Consider the following 15,107-nt stretch of genomic DNA (forward strand, 5'->3'; position numbering starts at 1 on the left):
ACACACACACACACACACACACACACACACACACACACACACACACACACACACACACACACACACACATACACACACACACACACACACACACACACACAGACACACACAGACACACACACACGCAGGTGATTTCCTTCATTTCCCAGCACAGTTCACTCGTATCAGAAAAGCTGTCCAGTCAGTGCAATGCTTTGCAAAAAATCCCAACATCTTTCCTCAACTTTTCCACAGAAAAGTTAAAGCTGTCCCCTTTATTCTCTTTCACTGAGTGGAAACCTAGAATACCCTCCGCCTGAATTATTGATCACGCAGAGTGAGGACAGTGAGGGACATTGGCAGAAGGTGCTCCTAAAAAAACATGAATTAGCTTACGTTGCTCTTCTTGAAGACCTTTGCCAGCAGTGGGAAATGGACATGATGTGAGGAATCCAAGACTAGTCATGGATTCATATAGACTGTGGTGTGTGTGTGTGTGTGTGTGTGTGTGTGTGTGTGTGTGTGGTAATAAAACATTATGAAAGGCATAAAAATGAAAGTTTCACTTCCATCCCCTCACACTTGAAATGACGGCTGATTCTCGAGGGAGGAACTTGACAGTCTTTACCAGAGAAAAGGGAGAAATTAAGAAATCCATAACTGTGAGATTATGCAAAGATCTCTGGATTTGATTCGCTCAAAGTGCCGGCCTCCTTGCAGTACAACAAAGTACAGCTTTAGTAGAAAAGCTCCATCTGGTGGACAAATGGAGGGAAAGCAATGGAGGATGTTTTATTCCGTTAATGTGTTTTCAGATCCTGAAACTAGTGAAACTACATCTCACAGTGTGAGCAGGATTTTAATGTTGCAGCTGGTCCAGGTGCTTTAACTACTTTATATACTGTCATTTCATTTGTTTGAATTATTGTTTCACCGATAATGATCAGGGTAAGAACAGAGTTGGGTCAGATCACTTTCAACAGTCAGTTACTGAATATAAATGACATGGTGATGTTTTTGAACCTGTAATCTTATCTTTACACCTACTTTGAAAACAAACACTGAGCAGTATTACACCTTAGACTAAAACAAAAGGTCAGCCACATATATGTGACTTACAAAGATATTTCTTCTCTCTATAAAACATCTCAAATCTTTTCCAACGTTTGCATAATGCGTTTTGCAAATTCAACACTTACAGTTCAAATCAGATGACTCACAGTTTGTTAGTTAATGCCAGTACAAAAACAGTACTGACACAAACTACAGGTGAACTGGACGTATTCCACACTGTAACTGTGCGGGAAGTTGGTGCTTTTGTTGCTGTTTTTTAATCAAAGGCCACATGGATGATTATTTCCAGATAAACATGAATACAAACTCCATTATCCACTTGTACCTCTTGTAATTCTGTAGTCATTCACCATCTTTTTGTATTTGGCAAAGTACCCAGTGTTACAGTGCTGCAGTCAAAGTATTATCTCAGGGGGGTGGGAACGTGTTCATCGATTGGCTGTGTACTTCAGCACAGTGGTTTCACGCGAGTACATGTCTGGATTTCAGCTTTAAGTTGAGGGCGTTTGCAGCCACATCAAATGAACAGATCCTCATCATTTTCCAACACTTTCAACTCTCCGTCCTCCTGCTGGTGTACAGGTTGTTCCATCAGTTCATCAGTTTGATCCTAGTCTGTTCTGTTACAGTTTGTTCTTTTCTTCTCTCATCTACTTCACCTATCATTGACCTGGATGTTCAGTGTGTTGATTAAAAACCCATCACTTGATTTCAACACACAATGTACGACTGGTTTAGTCTGACGTTGCATTTGCTGGCAAAGGTACCATCTCTCATGGTCTCATGCTATTGGACAAAATAAGAGCGCAGATCCACATGCCTAGAACCTGTGAATACCATTTATTCTGAACTACATGCAAATAAGGAAACCTGGAAACAGATCCATGATATAATCTTTTATTTTAGCCCATGGGATTTAACTTTTACAGTGCATTTCTTTACAACAATTATTCATTAAGTGACAGGTTTTAGCCACCACTATGGATCAGATAATTATGTATGTTACATTTCTGAAGTCCTCTTAAAGATTTTGACTTTATGAAGACTGTGTGGAAAAATTCCAAATATTAGCCAATGGATAACCACACAGGATAACTAATTAAGTGACATCCGATCATCTATTGAAACGGTTAGCTTTGTATCAAACCGGACCATCTGTTAATGTTTAGTTGTCTCAGTGTTATCAAGCAGCTAACTATCTGTACCATTAAAACATACAGAGAGGTGGCCAATTAGAAACCTGCTGCCATCCATAAGAAAGGAAAAGGCTTTAAAAATAGACAAAACAAAATATGGCACTATTGTCTCAAGGAACAACCAGTAGACACAAACACATTTTTTAAAGGGGACTGTGGCCAAACTCCCCTGAACAAAAAAAGAAACTGAGCACTTTGTTCAGTCTTTTCCCGAGCACTTTTTAACCACCAGTTAACGATCAGAGGAGTCATCAGTCAGATGGACATCAAGCCATTCATTCACAAACATCTCAGCAGGAAAACCTTCCCTCTGTCACACAGTACATTTTCTCACATCAGAAGACATTACAGAAATCTGCAGTCTCTCAGCGTTATTGACTTCTCTTCCTCGTAACACATCAAGCACACGTCCCACGAAACTAACGACACGCAGCATTGCATCGAGCGGTCGTCGCGCGTCCCTCAGAGGGTCTAGCGCCGCGTCATGGCTATACTGGAGGAAAGCACTGATAAAGACAGAACCACATTGACTGTGCACATACATCATTTTGAAAACACATTGCAGCGATGAACACATATACGACCCACCAAATGCACATGAACATAAACTCGATCCAGTTATCCATTACATATTACATTCAGGCTCCGAAAAAGATGCAATGACAAAGTAAACAGCAGATTTCTCCCTTTTGCTCAAGTTTGGTCTCAAATTTTCCTCAAATACACAACAGCTAGTGCACAAAATAAGAATACAAAATTAGACTTTTAAATACTGTAGCAGCAATTCTTTTCTTTTAAAGTTGAAAGCCTCCAGTAGTACAGGTAAAGGCTTTGGAGTCCCCGACCCGTGGAAGGGCGAGCGATTGTCCTCTGAAGTGCGAGACAGTGTCTGTAAGGGGGTGCAGGTGTTTGGTACTAAAAGGTGGGTGCTGGGGTGGACAGGTAGGAGATGTGTCTTAGACAGGGCGTCGCTAGAGGACTGTGCCGTGTGGCAGCAGCTGGGCGCTGCAGTGCTCCAGGCTGAAAATGTCTGAACAGAAGGGGTTTGTTCTGCAGGAAAACCTCCCCCCGCTGCCACGCCTCCATCTCAGACCCTCCCTTTCCACTTCTCCGCCTCTCAGACAGACAGTCTCACAGTGCATCCCTGCTCCAAAACCGAGCCTCCCAAAGAGTAACAATTCTTCCTCAACTTCCCCCCGCAGCCAAAACCACAGCAGGTTGGGGTTACAACGGGGCGCTCAGCTCCTCAGTCCAAAACGAGCAGGACAGAGCCGAGGCGAACCATGCAGCACGACGCTTCTCTCAGCTGGAGGCTGTGGCGATGGCCTTCTTGAGCTGCTGGCTGCGGATCTCGCGTGTGCGGGACTCCAGGAGCAGGTCGTGGCAGATGATGCAGACCAACACCGGGTCATACAGCTGCTGGTCTGGGATGGGTAGCTTTAGGTGACAGCAGTCTTTACAGAACACATTGCCACAATTCCTGAAGATGGAGAGCACACAGATTAGATAATTAGGTTAGATAACAGCTCTGTGCTCTGAACTTGCATCAGCAGCATGGACCAGAAAATGACATTGTATTTTTCAGTCAGTTTGTGTGTTAACTTACATGAATGGTTCTAAACAGTGGCATTTACACAATGTGTCTAGCAGTTACCTGCATTTACTGTAGCACACATTTTGTTTGTCCCCTGTATTTTCAGAGTGGTGGTCTGTTATGAACTTGTTCTCAGTTTGGGACAACTGTTTCAGATTTTCCAGAGACTATATAAATAATTTGTTGGCTAACCAGCAGCCTTTCATTCTGAATCCCTGGGCTTGGCCCAAAGCTTGCTGCCTTGAAAGTACAAAGCAAGTGTGTCTTTGAATCACAGGCTGCTACTTTGGCAGAATTGTGCTGCGACAAAAGAGTGCCAGAATAAATGTGTATCCAAGATCCAAGATCCAGTTTGAAAGTAAATGGTACGCTCTTCCAATGGACACTTGCCATTATATCTGATGGTTTTGATGAGTGAACCAGGATGTTGTTAAACCTGATCCTGAAACAGCTACTATTCAAGCCTAAAAGTTTAAAGAGAAAGTTCCACACTTTGGGAAAGACACTCAATTGCTTTTTTTTTTTTTTTTGCTGAGAGTAAAAGCTTGACTCTCATATCTGCATGCTAAATATGAACTTGGAGCCAGCAGCCGTTAGCTATTAGCATAAAGACATGTCCCCCTGTTTCCAGTCTTTCTTGAGTGGTGTCAGTCTTCTCATCCAACTCTCAGCAAGAAAATGAAAAGAATTTTTCTCAAAATGTTTTGAGACTACAAGAAAAATAATGAGATATCTCCATAATGAATGAGAAGGACTTTAGCTGTTCAATCAACAGAAGCTGTCATTTTTCATTAATGACAGGGTTTGATTGAGCTCAAATTGAGCTGATTATAGATTCTTGAATGTTTCATGCTTTTTTTGTATTTCATAGGTTTTTAACATTTTACATCATTTTGGGTTACTTGTGATGACATAATCTCCATTTTATTAGCTATTGGTAAATACAAAAAATAACAGCTAACACAGTTATTCCTAGTGAAAATAACCATTAATTGCAGCCATTTGAATGTTCGTTTCTGGACCAATGCTGGGATGTAAAAATCACAAAACAAAAAGTGTGTGGCCAAAAACACAGATATAAATCCAGAGAAAAGACATCACTTCTAATCACATGAGGAAACAAGTCAATTGATTAATTGAAACAATTCTTTTTATGTTTAACACCCATGTTGTTTCTCCTCTACCCTCTTATTTGTGACTTAATGTGATACTTTGAGATTCTTTGTGTTCTTGCGTGTATTAATGTAAGAAAACCCCGGTGAGCCCCACCTGCAGTGGTGACGTCTCTTGGCTATCCAGAACTCACAGTCACAGTTGAAACAATGGGAGGCCATGTGGTCGGGCACCCACCTTGTGACCTACAACCGACACATACAAACACACAGACATCTCAGAACATTGTGCTGTAATTAGAGGTGCTCCTAGTGATACAGGTGAGGGGGAGGAAGGAAGGTGAGGAAGAGGAGACAGAAGTTATTTTAGACAACTGAAGGATGCTGACCTCTGTGTCCTTGGGCTCCACTCGATCCCAGCTGCCCTCAGACAGACGGTCCTCACTGTGGGTCGACAGAGAGTCCTCCTCGTTACTGTTGTCTGACTCCCGCAGACAAGTCTGAAAAAACAGAGGGAAAATCTTATTAGAAGACAGACAAGAACAAGAAACCAATTCCTGAGGATAATCAAAAGTAAACATGTACAAACAATGCAGACAGAAAAATACTTCTAACACTGGCCTGCTACTCAAAGACACTCACAATGTCATCCTCGTAGTCGATGTCTGGCTCCGAGGGCGGGGTGCTGTACTGTTTACTCTCCAGCCTCATCTGCAGCTGTCGCACCTGCTGCCTCAGCACCTCTACCTCCTGCTTGTAGCCTGCCTCGATCTGCCGCAGCCTCTGCTGCACGGCATCCATGGGCACCGGCAGCCCATCATCATCAAGGTAAGCTGGAGCCTGGGATGGCGGTGGGGAGCTAGACGCGGAGGGCGAGGTGTACGATACCGGCAGGAGCTGATGGCCTGCCAGGGAGTAGTTGTTGAGGGCAGCGGCAGCAGGCCCACACAGGCCGGTGTAGCCTGCACTCCTGGCAGCAGCCAGCCATCCAGCCTGAAGAGGGCTGGGATAACAAAGAGCCTCTCTGCGGCAGCACTGGGACCCGTTGGTGATGGCGAAGCCCTGGGAGCGGAGCAGCTTACTGGCAAGGCGGCGGCTCTGGTAAGTGTTGTGCTGAAAGGCCCGGCTGACGCCAGTGTGACTGGCACTGCACGCAGACTGGACCAGTCCCTGGACGCTCTCCCAATGGGAGCCGAGCAGGGACAGGTCTGTGAACTGGCTCTGGGAGATCAGATGGTGAGCCGCTACCTGGGTGCAGTCTACAGGGGCTTCACCAGCTGTTAAATCACACTCTTTTCCTTTCACTTCTTCTGTCCTCATGTCCTCTTTCTCCTTCTGGGGTTGTGCCTCAGCCTGTTCCTCATCAATAAAATGATTCTGGGTAAGATCCTGGCACACTGTGGGAGGCAGGTTGGGGGGAAGCTCTCCCTCACCTGTGAGAGTCTCTGTGGAGTCCTCCATGGGCAGGAGTGATGTTAGCTGCTTCAGATCCAGCAGGTCTGCGGATTCTGGGAGACCGTTTTCTTGACCGTCAATGTGGCTATTGAGCAGCGAGACGGGTGTGATGGTTGCAGGCTCCGTTCCGTTGCAGGGGAGAGATAAGCACGGCTCTGATTTATGAGTGGGTGACGTGGTGCTCTCAGCAGTCCTACAAGGGCTCTCAGCCTCCAGGGGAGGTGGTGGGAGCGGAGGATTAGTGATCTGGGGCAAAGCCTGTTGGAGGACAGGAGTGGGGAAGGGAGTGTGAGCGAGTGAGACATCCTTACTGAGAGGGACCGGGGGAAGGGGCAGAGAGGGCAGGGGCTGTGTGGTGAGACAGGGTTCCTCCACTGTATCTTCACAGCTCCCTGCACCTGTGACACCCTCTGGGGTCTTGGCAGGACTCTGCTGCAGAGGCTCTCCCTCACTGCTGTCCAGTCCAGTGTCAGGTATCACCTCATCAGAGATGTCTGAAGAGGTTTCTTCCGTGGCTGGTGAGGGCTCTGGGGCAGAGCGATCCTCCTGGCAGTGCTTATTGAGATTTGGGTCGCTGGATGTACGTGTCAGGGGCACCCCGTTTTCAAAAGCTGACAGCAGGTTGTCCATGGAACGGGTCTTGGGAAGTCTGGGAAACAGAAATATATAAAAGGGTTTATTTTTTTCCACAAGTGCAGAAATGGTACAATGATACAGTTCTTTGTTTGGGACTCTAGAGGGCAGTCTAGCTCTCTTAAACATGAATGGAATTTGAATGAATGTGAATCTCTCCAAGAAAGGACGCCGAGTTATAGTTCAGATTTGCATCAAACGAACACACCTGTCCAGGGAACGGGAGGTGAGTTCATCTCCTGTGACACTCGGGGGGAGGTAGAGTTCCATAGAATCGTCCACAGCGGTGCAGGGGGAGGAGGTGGGCAGGTAGACCGCTGTCCACAGCTGTAATGCTCGCGTGTGGCAGACTGGCTGCAGCACCTGGCAGACAAACAAGTGACACGGACGCTAGAAGGTCAACATAGAATAATGACTGTCTATTACTCTGTTAGTACTGTTCCAACACTGCCGTGGGTGGAGTATTAGGACTATTCACAGTGTCAGTGTGGCACAGGTTTTATCTTGAAGTGAGTCAAGCTCGTGCTTAAATCTGTAATGAAAACACAGTTTAGGATGAAAGTGAAAATTCAGTTATACTATGCATTAATTAATCTTTAAAGGTGTCTGAGAGAAATAAGGCTAGAGATTTGATGATTTATGCTCCTTAAATCCCACTGTTCATTTAAGCAAGTCACCTTCTCAATGACTAAAAGGCTCAGTGACTAAAAGTAGGAAGCAACTCCCAGTTGTTTCTGTATTTCACTGTATTTCACTAGACCTTAAACCAATCACTACAATGAAAGAATGCTGCGCTGAGTGACATATTCAAATTATGATGGGGCTTGGTACTGTAATCTGTCTGAATGGGAGGGTGACAGATTTATCATCTGGCTAGGACTACAGGAAAGCACGGATGACTGAATAACTAATAGTAATAACATAATTACAGAGTGAGGACAATGTTAAAAGTGGTATGTACCATATCATGACTGGGGATGTAAAGGAAGTTCTGGAAATTCTTGTTTCCGTTGCGAAGAAGGGACCACACAGAGCAGGTGCGTTTGTAGATATTCCTCGTCTGCCTCTCACGAGCGTTGTTGCACAGAAAGGTGCCGTAAAGACACGAGTATGTATGCTGCACCAACTTGACCTGGACACACGTGGAAGAAGGAACATGAAGTCAGGCCTTTGACAATGACAATGATTTACATTCTTTATGGTTTGTTTGCACTCTGCCATTTCAACTTAACAGATGATAAATGTGAAATATCTGACAACAAGAGTAGCTTGTTATAAAATGGCAATGGTTCTCAATTTTGATTGGTTTTATAATCGTTAATAGTAGTAATAGTAAAATGAGCAAAAAACGAATTCATAACATAAAAGTTATCTGTTTTACGTGTGTGAGGGTTTCATGTCATATCTAGCATGCATCTCACACTGATGTTTATAGGTGAAATAGTCAAAGAACTGTATACAGACATTATTAGAAAGACCACCCACCAGGAAGGCCTCGTTGAACTCAAACAGGCAGGGGAACTGTTTGAGCAGCTGGTGAACACAGTCTAGCCACTGCAGGAAGACGGGACACTGCTCGCTCACGTCGTCAGCGTTCTCCTGGTGGCCGCAGCGGTCCCCAAACTTATGACCGTAGTCCAGCCACTCAGTCTCTACCAGCACCTGGAAACCCTGCGGACGACACGGTATTCAATACTGGAGGTAAAAATACTACAGTGCAACAAAAACTTTGCTTAAAAGAGGACTGGTTTAGCATTGCACTCCTACAATATTGTCAGACGATTGGATACCTGGCGTCTGCATTACCAACAATGCAACCCAGTTGGCTACAGTTCGGTCAGACTTGGGTGCATTATGCTAGTACACTATCCTTTAAGCAGAGATGAGGAGGTCTGGTGAGCTAATTTCATCCACAGTACCACATTTTTGTATTTCCAAAAAGCCCCAACTGATGCTGAATAAGTGACCACTGTGATCACTTGAGGCCATTTATCAGACTTTATGCAGCTTCCTCTGGAGACACAAAGATTTTGTACTTTTTCCACATAGCAGTATTGCCCAAGACCTTTAATGTATAAAACTGGTTCCCCTTTAACACTACATTTACAACAAGTACATCTAAAATCTGTATGCAACATTCTGGGGGCCCAACCGTGCAGACTCTCACCTCTAAAGTCCTGTAGTAGGGGTCCAGCAGGATCTTGGCGAGGGCTACAATCTGGGGTGTGCGGTCCCAGCCGTCGGAACAATGCACCAGGACAGGACGGCCGTCCCTCTCCACTGCTGAACACACCAGAGTGGCTGCTTTCAGCATGACGGACAGGTGCTGCAGCCAACGGGTGCTCTCAAGTGCTGAAAGCCAACTGGAACAAAAAGTGACTGATCAGATAGGTTCTATATAGATTTATACCTATCAACTGTTGATCTGGAGCCCAGATACTGTATACATGCATTAGCTTTGATTACTCAGGGTTAAGTCCACACAAGGACGCGTTTTCCTGTAACCGCACATTTTTTGTATCAGTTAGGCCGTCCATCCACACGCAGCCGGCGTGAAACCGGTGTTTTCTGTAACCAGGTCCAAGAGTGGGAAAATTTGAGAACGCCCCCCGTGGCGTTGTCGTCTGGACGGCAAAACCGAATACTTTTGTTGACGATGCTGTCATCTCCACACCTTGGACCTCTAACCCCCGTGGTGTCACACAACAACAACCGTGCTGCTGCATGGGAGGAGAGCGACAGACCCTACTCTGAGCGACATGCATGTGAATGAATAAGGCCGACCGGATATTTCTCCCTTTTCCCTGAAGCTCTGAATAAATCGCTTAATTGGTCCCTAGTAGCTTTTTATAAAAGTCAAGAAGGTCCCAAAAAGTAGCGAGACAATGCCCGCCTGTGAGTGCTTTGGGACGGGGAAGGGGCTCACAGCAGCACCCTCTGCTCGTCGAGGACACTAACTACAGAGTGATTCGTGCATCAGAGTACAAAACAGCACAAAAGTCTCCAATAACACCAGAAACAGTGGACAGATTTCTCTCTAGGATGGATGAAGATTTGTGAGGTCCCCAGATTTGGAGAGAATGTCTCCGGTGTATGATAATACACAACAGCGTCTCCCCGTCTCTTCTTCTCTGTTGTTGATGTATATCTATGGCAGTAACAGCGGCACATCCAGGCCTGACATGTGTATTACAGCGTTTTCGGCTGGTTTCTCTGCTCAATAAATGTTTCCACACGAAAAACCAGAGTCCGCGTGGACGGAAAACTTTTTAAGAACTAAGGATGAAAAAAAATGTTGTTTTTGATCGTGTGGACGTACCCTAAGTTACACTTTGTTATTAGGCTGATGGGGTTAGCGGGAGAAAGCCTCTGATCTATATCTATGGAGGCCTCCCTACGTCATAACACACCTCCATCAGAACAACAACAAGCCTTAAAATAACATGAGGTGACGTCATAGCAGCTGGGTTAACCTATGTACATACAACCACACATGTGATGTGATACACACACAGTCACACATGTAAAACACTCTGGTAAAACACACACAGCTGGAAAACACATAACACACGTATCTATTGTCGGCGAGTGCAGATAGACAGATAGACAGCTGGCCTGCCCAGCAGGAACGAGACTGGACTGTGGCAGTGTTCCCATCTCTGTGTGGTGTTGCCTTACTGTGAGGTGAAGCCATTAAAACGGGGGAGGGAGAGAGGCAAAGCCGCTCAGACAGAAAGGTCAAACAGATCGACTTACTTTCCCGGATCCGGGATCTGACTGCAAACTGTCCTCAGAGCCTGGAAGCTGTTCCGGATGGCGTGGATGTTGGCCATTCCCATGAACATCACCTCGCAGTTGGGGTAGTACTCTAAATACAAAAACAAAAACAGCTCTGATGAAGGTCATAAGACACAAACATCACTTAGCTTGTAGGCTACAGCAGCATCACAATGTTTGATTTTAATATCTCAGTTAAATGGAACATTAATGGTTTTTAGTCAGTGACTGCTGGCAGTGATCACTTGTTTACTAAATATCACATGTCAAATTATATATATTCACATTACACGTGCAGAGTGAGGCCACTGTTTACTTTCTGCTTTCTTAAACAGACACGTGATCAGAAGCAGCACAGAGCAACTTGATACCTTGCATTTTCGCAGGCAGCTTCACCTTCATTGAGCTTTGACCTCTACAAGACAGATCCAATGGCATTAGGACTGCCAGGAGTCAGAATGTTTGTAGGTGCCACACATTTTTGATGGCAAAAAACAAAACTGCATGTATGTTGGGAGACCTGATCGAAGAATTAATTTAAACATCATATCCGTCATATCACCTTATAAAGTTGTCATGGCAAACCCCTATTTATGCATTGAGCAATTACAGCAAGATTATCTAGTTGTGTTTCTGGCCCCACGAGTCCAATATTCACTACTTTAAGCTAAGCTATGGTCTCCATAGTCTCCTATGTGGCTCTTTAGTCGCCAGATGTTTGTCTTTCTTGAGCAGCTGGTTGCCATCTTTGCATGTCTGCTATTCAATTTAGGCAGGTACGTTTCCTGAAAACAGCTGCTAATGGAAATGTGGTTTGGTGCGGAATTAGTGAGCAATAAAATAGCTAAAGGACAAACAACGGTGTAGAGTTGATGGGAACTGCATACAGTAGTCAGCTACTAAATCTTTGTGTATACGTCAAAAGAGTGTTAAAGATGTACTCTGCAAGATTTGAGATACCTTGTTTCTAACGGCCTCTTTGGCTGGAAGATGTAACTGCAGGCGAACCTATTCTTTCAGAGCCTCCATCTTGTCACGTTTCTGGTATGTATGTGTGTTGACTTTTTTTTTTGTTCTCTTGTAAACTCTATTAACACAACATTCATCTCTCTACTTCTGGTCCGACCCTTTGTCATCCTCTTAAATCCATTCACACACGTTCCCATTACACTTTTGCCCTTACAACAAGTCGATTTCAGAGTGAACACAGCATAATCATTAGATACGATCTGGGCCGACAGAACAACCGCTGTCAGCAGCATCACTAACATGGCGGCACATTTACATCTAGCCCATGAAAGTCGCCAAAGACACGGATATTGGAATACTCAGCAAAGAGGCAAGTAGAAGTGCTTTCATTAGTGGGTCATATGATCAGTCACCATTGTTTTAACTCACTATTTGATACATAGTAACTTAAAAGACAACTTACTAACTACTAAATTTATTGAATTGTGAGAGTTTTCAAATGTTTGGTTTCACTAACCTTCACATTCGCAGCCTCCGCCCTTGGCTCGGTTAGCCACTGCAGCAGTGTATGAGCGAGCATCCAGAATCAGCAGCTTCTGTGGCACAGTGTTGTCATCGCAGCCAGGGCCACCTGTCAGAGAGGAGTCTGGAGGACAGAGAGATGATTTTGACTGTTAGGAGCAGACAGCGTTATGTGTATCGAACTGCAGGGGAGAGGGAGAGAGAGAAGAAATCCTGAAAGTGCCATGGACATGATTAACAGAAAATTACTTTTTGTAACCTTCTGAAAATCAATATCTCCTCCTGATGACACAACCACAGTGTTGCTATAGGTAACGATCACAAGTAAAGAGACTTGCTTTCAATAGCTACCACGGAGGAAGTCGAGGCTTGCAACTGCTGCACCTAAACTACTTCTCTCTGCACTCAGTCAGTGTTGTGCTGCCACTCCCTTTCCAGTCGGTTGTCGTGCACCCAGTAATGATGTTAAAGGGGTAGTTCAGATGTTTTTAGGTGTGGTTGTATGAGGTACTTATCCATAGTCAGTGTATTGTCTACAGTAGATGTCACACATCCCAGTTTGGAGGGAAGGGACTACCGACAAAGAAGCTAACGCTGTACTGCTGTGGACAGAAGCAGCTGCTAAGTCTATTTTAGCCACACAAAAAAAAATCAATATCAGTTTAAGTGTATGCTATATTTACATTATTTTCATCGCTTTACCTTGCTGACAGACAGCCCTGTTTATGTTAACTAAGGTGGGAACTGAAACCATTCTATGCTCTCATCAAAGCCACTAGACTCCATTTCCAAAAACATTTTAACTCACATAACACAGGAGTTGCTGATCTACCAATGGTAGTGATAGTTGTGTTAGTTCCTAACCCTTTAAAACACAATGACATCAAGGCAGAGACCAGCAACTCTTGTATCCTGTGAAGTAAGATTAATAGTGCGTGCATGAATCAGCAAACATAAAACAAAAACCTGCTTTACCAAAATCACTATCGGAGGAGTCTGGAGCTTCCCCGCGTTGTCGGCAAGCTGGTGCTCCACAGGTATACTTTGCTCCGGCATCCATCTGACACGCCTTGGCGATGGATGTCACCAAGTACTCATCATCCGTGTTTCTCCAGCCCCACCAGCTGATCTCAGGCTGGCTGCAACGGGAGATCACTGCCCCGTTCTTCTGATGCCTGGAATTCAAGGTTATAGAGTCAGTAACACAAGTACTGATCTTAATATCAAAAGGGTAAAATTCTGCTGTGCAGACTGGTGAAAACAAATGATAGTGTGTATCTGACTGTGTGTCTGTAAACCCACCTGTAGACCACCACAGGAATCCTCTTCCAGGATCTGAAGGAAGCCACACTCTCCAGCTCCTTGTCAGTGATCCATATTGGAACCAGAAGCTTCTGCGGGTAGCTGGAGCACAGCCTGTGGACAAGGAGGACAAGACTCATTATTTTGTAATAGGTAGAGATTAAATGCTGCAAACATTATACAGCCAGTACACTAGAGCTGATAACTGCAATCAACAAGAGTCTTTCAGTTAGAAAAAAACAAAACAAACCAAGACAAAATAGTGCTTTGAGCTGCAACATCGACATTCATACACAAATGTTCTGGTTTTCAGGGTCACTACATCAACAACTCTTGGCTCTGGGAGAGAAAAAAAAAAAAAATCGCTAAGTGCCACTGCCTGACTCCATCTGTCTCTGCTCTCCTCCTCCTCTCTCATGATACTTTCTTCAGTGTCTGTCAACCTGCTGACTGTCTAAGGAGGCATGGGGAGATAGCGAGCGAGCGCGTGGGTGTGTCTGTGTATGAGAGAGAGAGAAAAAATACTGTGCTGAGTCATGGGCCTCAGCAGGCTGCAGCTCTTTTAATTAGCCTGTTGTCCTGTGTGTCTTTCTCCCTCAGCAGGATGTGCTCTCTTGGGCCCCACCGAGCAGACTGACCTTTTTTTTGTAGTGTTTATTTATCCGGACAGCAAAGGAGACAGAAGAGTCGGGCACACACGCACGCACGAAGCTTGGATTTATAACTGGCAAATCTTTAAAATGCAGCCCTCCTCCTGTGCTCCAGACGAGCACAGAAATGTGCAGATGCTTGATACAGTAACCTATAAGAGTACTAAGGACTAATTTCAGTCATTGGGATTAGAATCCAGATGCCGTCATATAGTGACAATTCTATGAGAATTACCGCCCTGTTTTTTTGTTGTAAAGCCCTTTGAGATTCTATCTAGCTACATACACACTAACCTGAATTAGTCACAAAAGTGACATTGCTGATATTGACGTGTTTTTGGTCAGACTCTCTTTTAGACTTCTGATAAGCCTGTCTTCCTATTTTTGGGTTTCTTTGCAGTGTAGGCAATCGTTGCCAAAGCTGGAGTAGCAACTCTGCATTTGTATAACAGCCAACAGGAACGCACAAAAGCACGGTGGAATCACAGATTATTACATTTGTATAACCATAGTATGTGGTGGGCAGTAGGGCAGGACTAGACGAAACAATTTTTCCTCATGTGTTGTGGACTATTTGCAGCGTGTTTTCTAAATGCTGCGCATGTGTTGTCAAATTGATGAAGATGTTTTCTTAATTTGCATCTGTTTTCTTAAGTTGCAGTGCTGTGAGCTTTCAGGGCTACCGTAGTTTAGGGATGTAGACAGGAAGCATGATGTTGCCATGGAGTCAGTTAGTTAGCCTGAGCTACAACTAGGGCCCTATGCAGAGTTAGCAGTTTGTGTTTGAAGTCTACCCACAGATCTACAGACAGCTATCACTGGATTAATGATTGTCAGAAAAGTT

At 44.6% G+C, this 15,107-nt stretch overlaps 1 protein-coding gene across 4 annotated transcripts in view; it reads right to left on the minus strand.

Moving 5' to 3' along the window:
• Positions 1 to 1,942: 1,942 nt before the first annotated feature.
• mtmr4 (myotubularin related protein 4) overlaps positions 1,943 to 15,107 on the minus strand; it is a 46,229-nt gene continuing 33,064 nt past the window's right edge. For all 4 annotated transcript variants that reach the window (XM_083926874.1, XM_083926873.1, XM_083926872.1 and 1 more), the window contains 12 exons: positions 13,614 to 13,727; positions 13,287 to 13,486; positions 12,307 to 12,435; positions 10,800 to 10,911; positions 9,211 to 9,406; positions 8,529 to 8,714; positions 8,005 to 8,175; positions 7,252 to 7,406; positions 5,598 to 7,059; positions 5,345 to 5,455; positions 5,113 to 5,201; positions 1,943 to 3,729 (listed from right to left, as the gene is read on the minus strand). In XM_083926874.1, the coding sequence (XP_083783000.1) occupies positions 3,552 to 3,729; positions 5,113 to 5,201; positions 5,345 to 5,455; positions 5,598 to 7,059; positions 7,252 to 7,406; positions 8,005 to 8,175; positions 8,529 to 8,714; positions 9,211 to 9,406; positions 10,800 to 10,911; positions 12,307 to 12,435; positions 13,287 to 13,486; positions 13,614 to 13,727 (3,103 nt within the window). In that variant the 3' untranslated portion in view covers positions 1,943 to 3,551. The remainder of the gene's footprint in view (positions 3,730 to 5,112; positions 5,202 to 5,344; positions 5,456 to 5,597; positions 7,060 to 7,251; positions 7,407 to 8,004; positions 8,176 to 8,528; positions 8,715 to 9,210; positions 9,407 to 10,799; positions 10,912 to 12,306; positions 12,436 to 13,286; positions 13,487 to 13,613; positions 13,728 to 15,107) is intronic.

The sequence above is a fragment of the Echiichthys vipera genome, assembly GCF_963691815.1.
Source record: "Echiichthys vipera genome assembly, chromosome: 14".
Taxonomy (NCBI): domain Eukaryota; kingdom Metazoa; phylum Chordata; class Actinopteri; order Perciformes; family Trachinidae; genus Echiichthys; species Echiichthys vipera.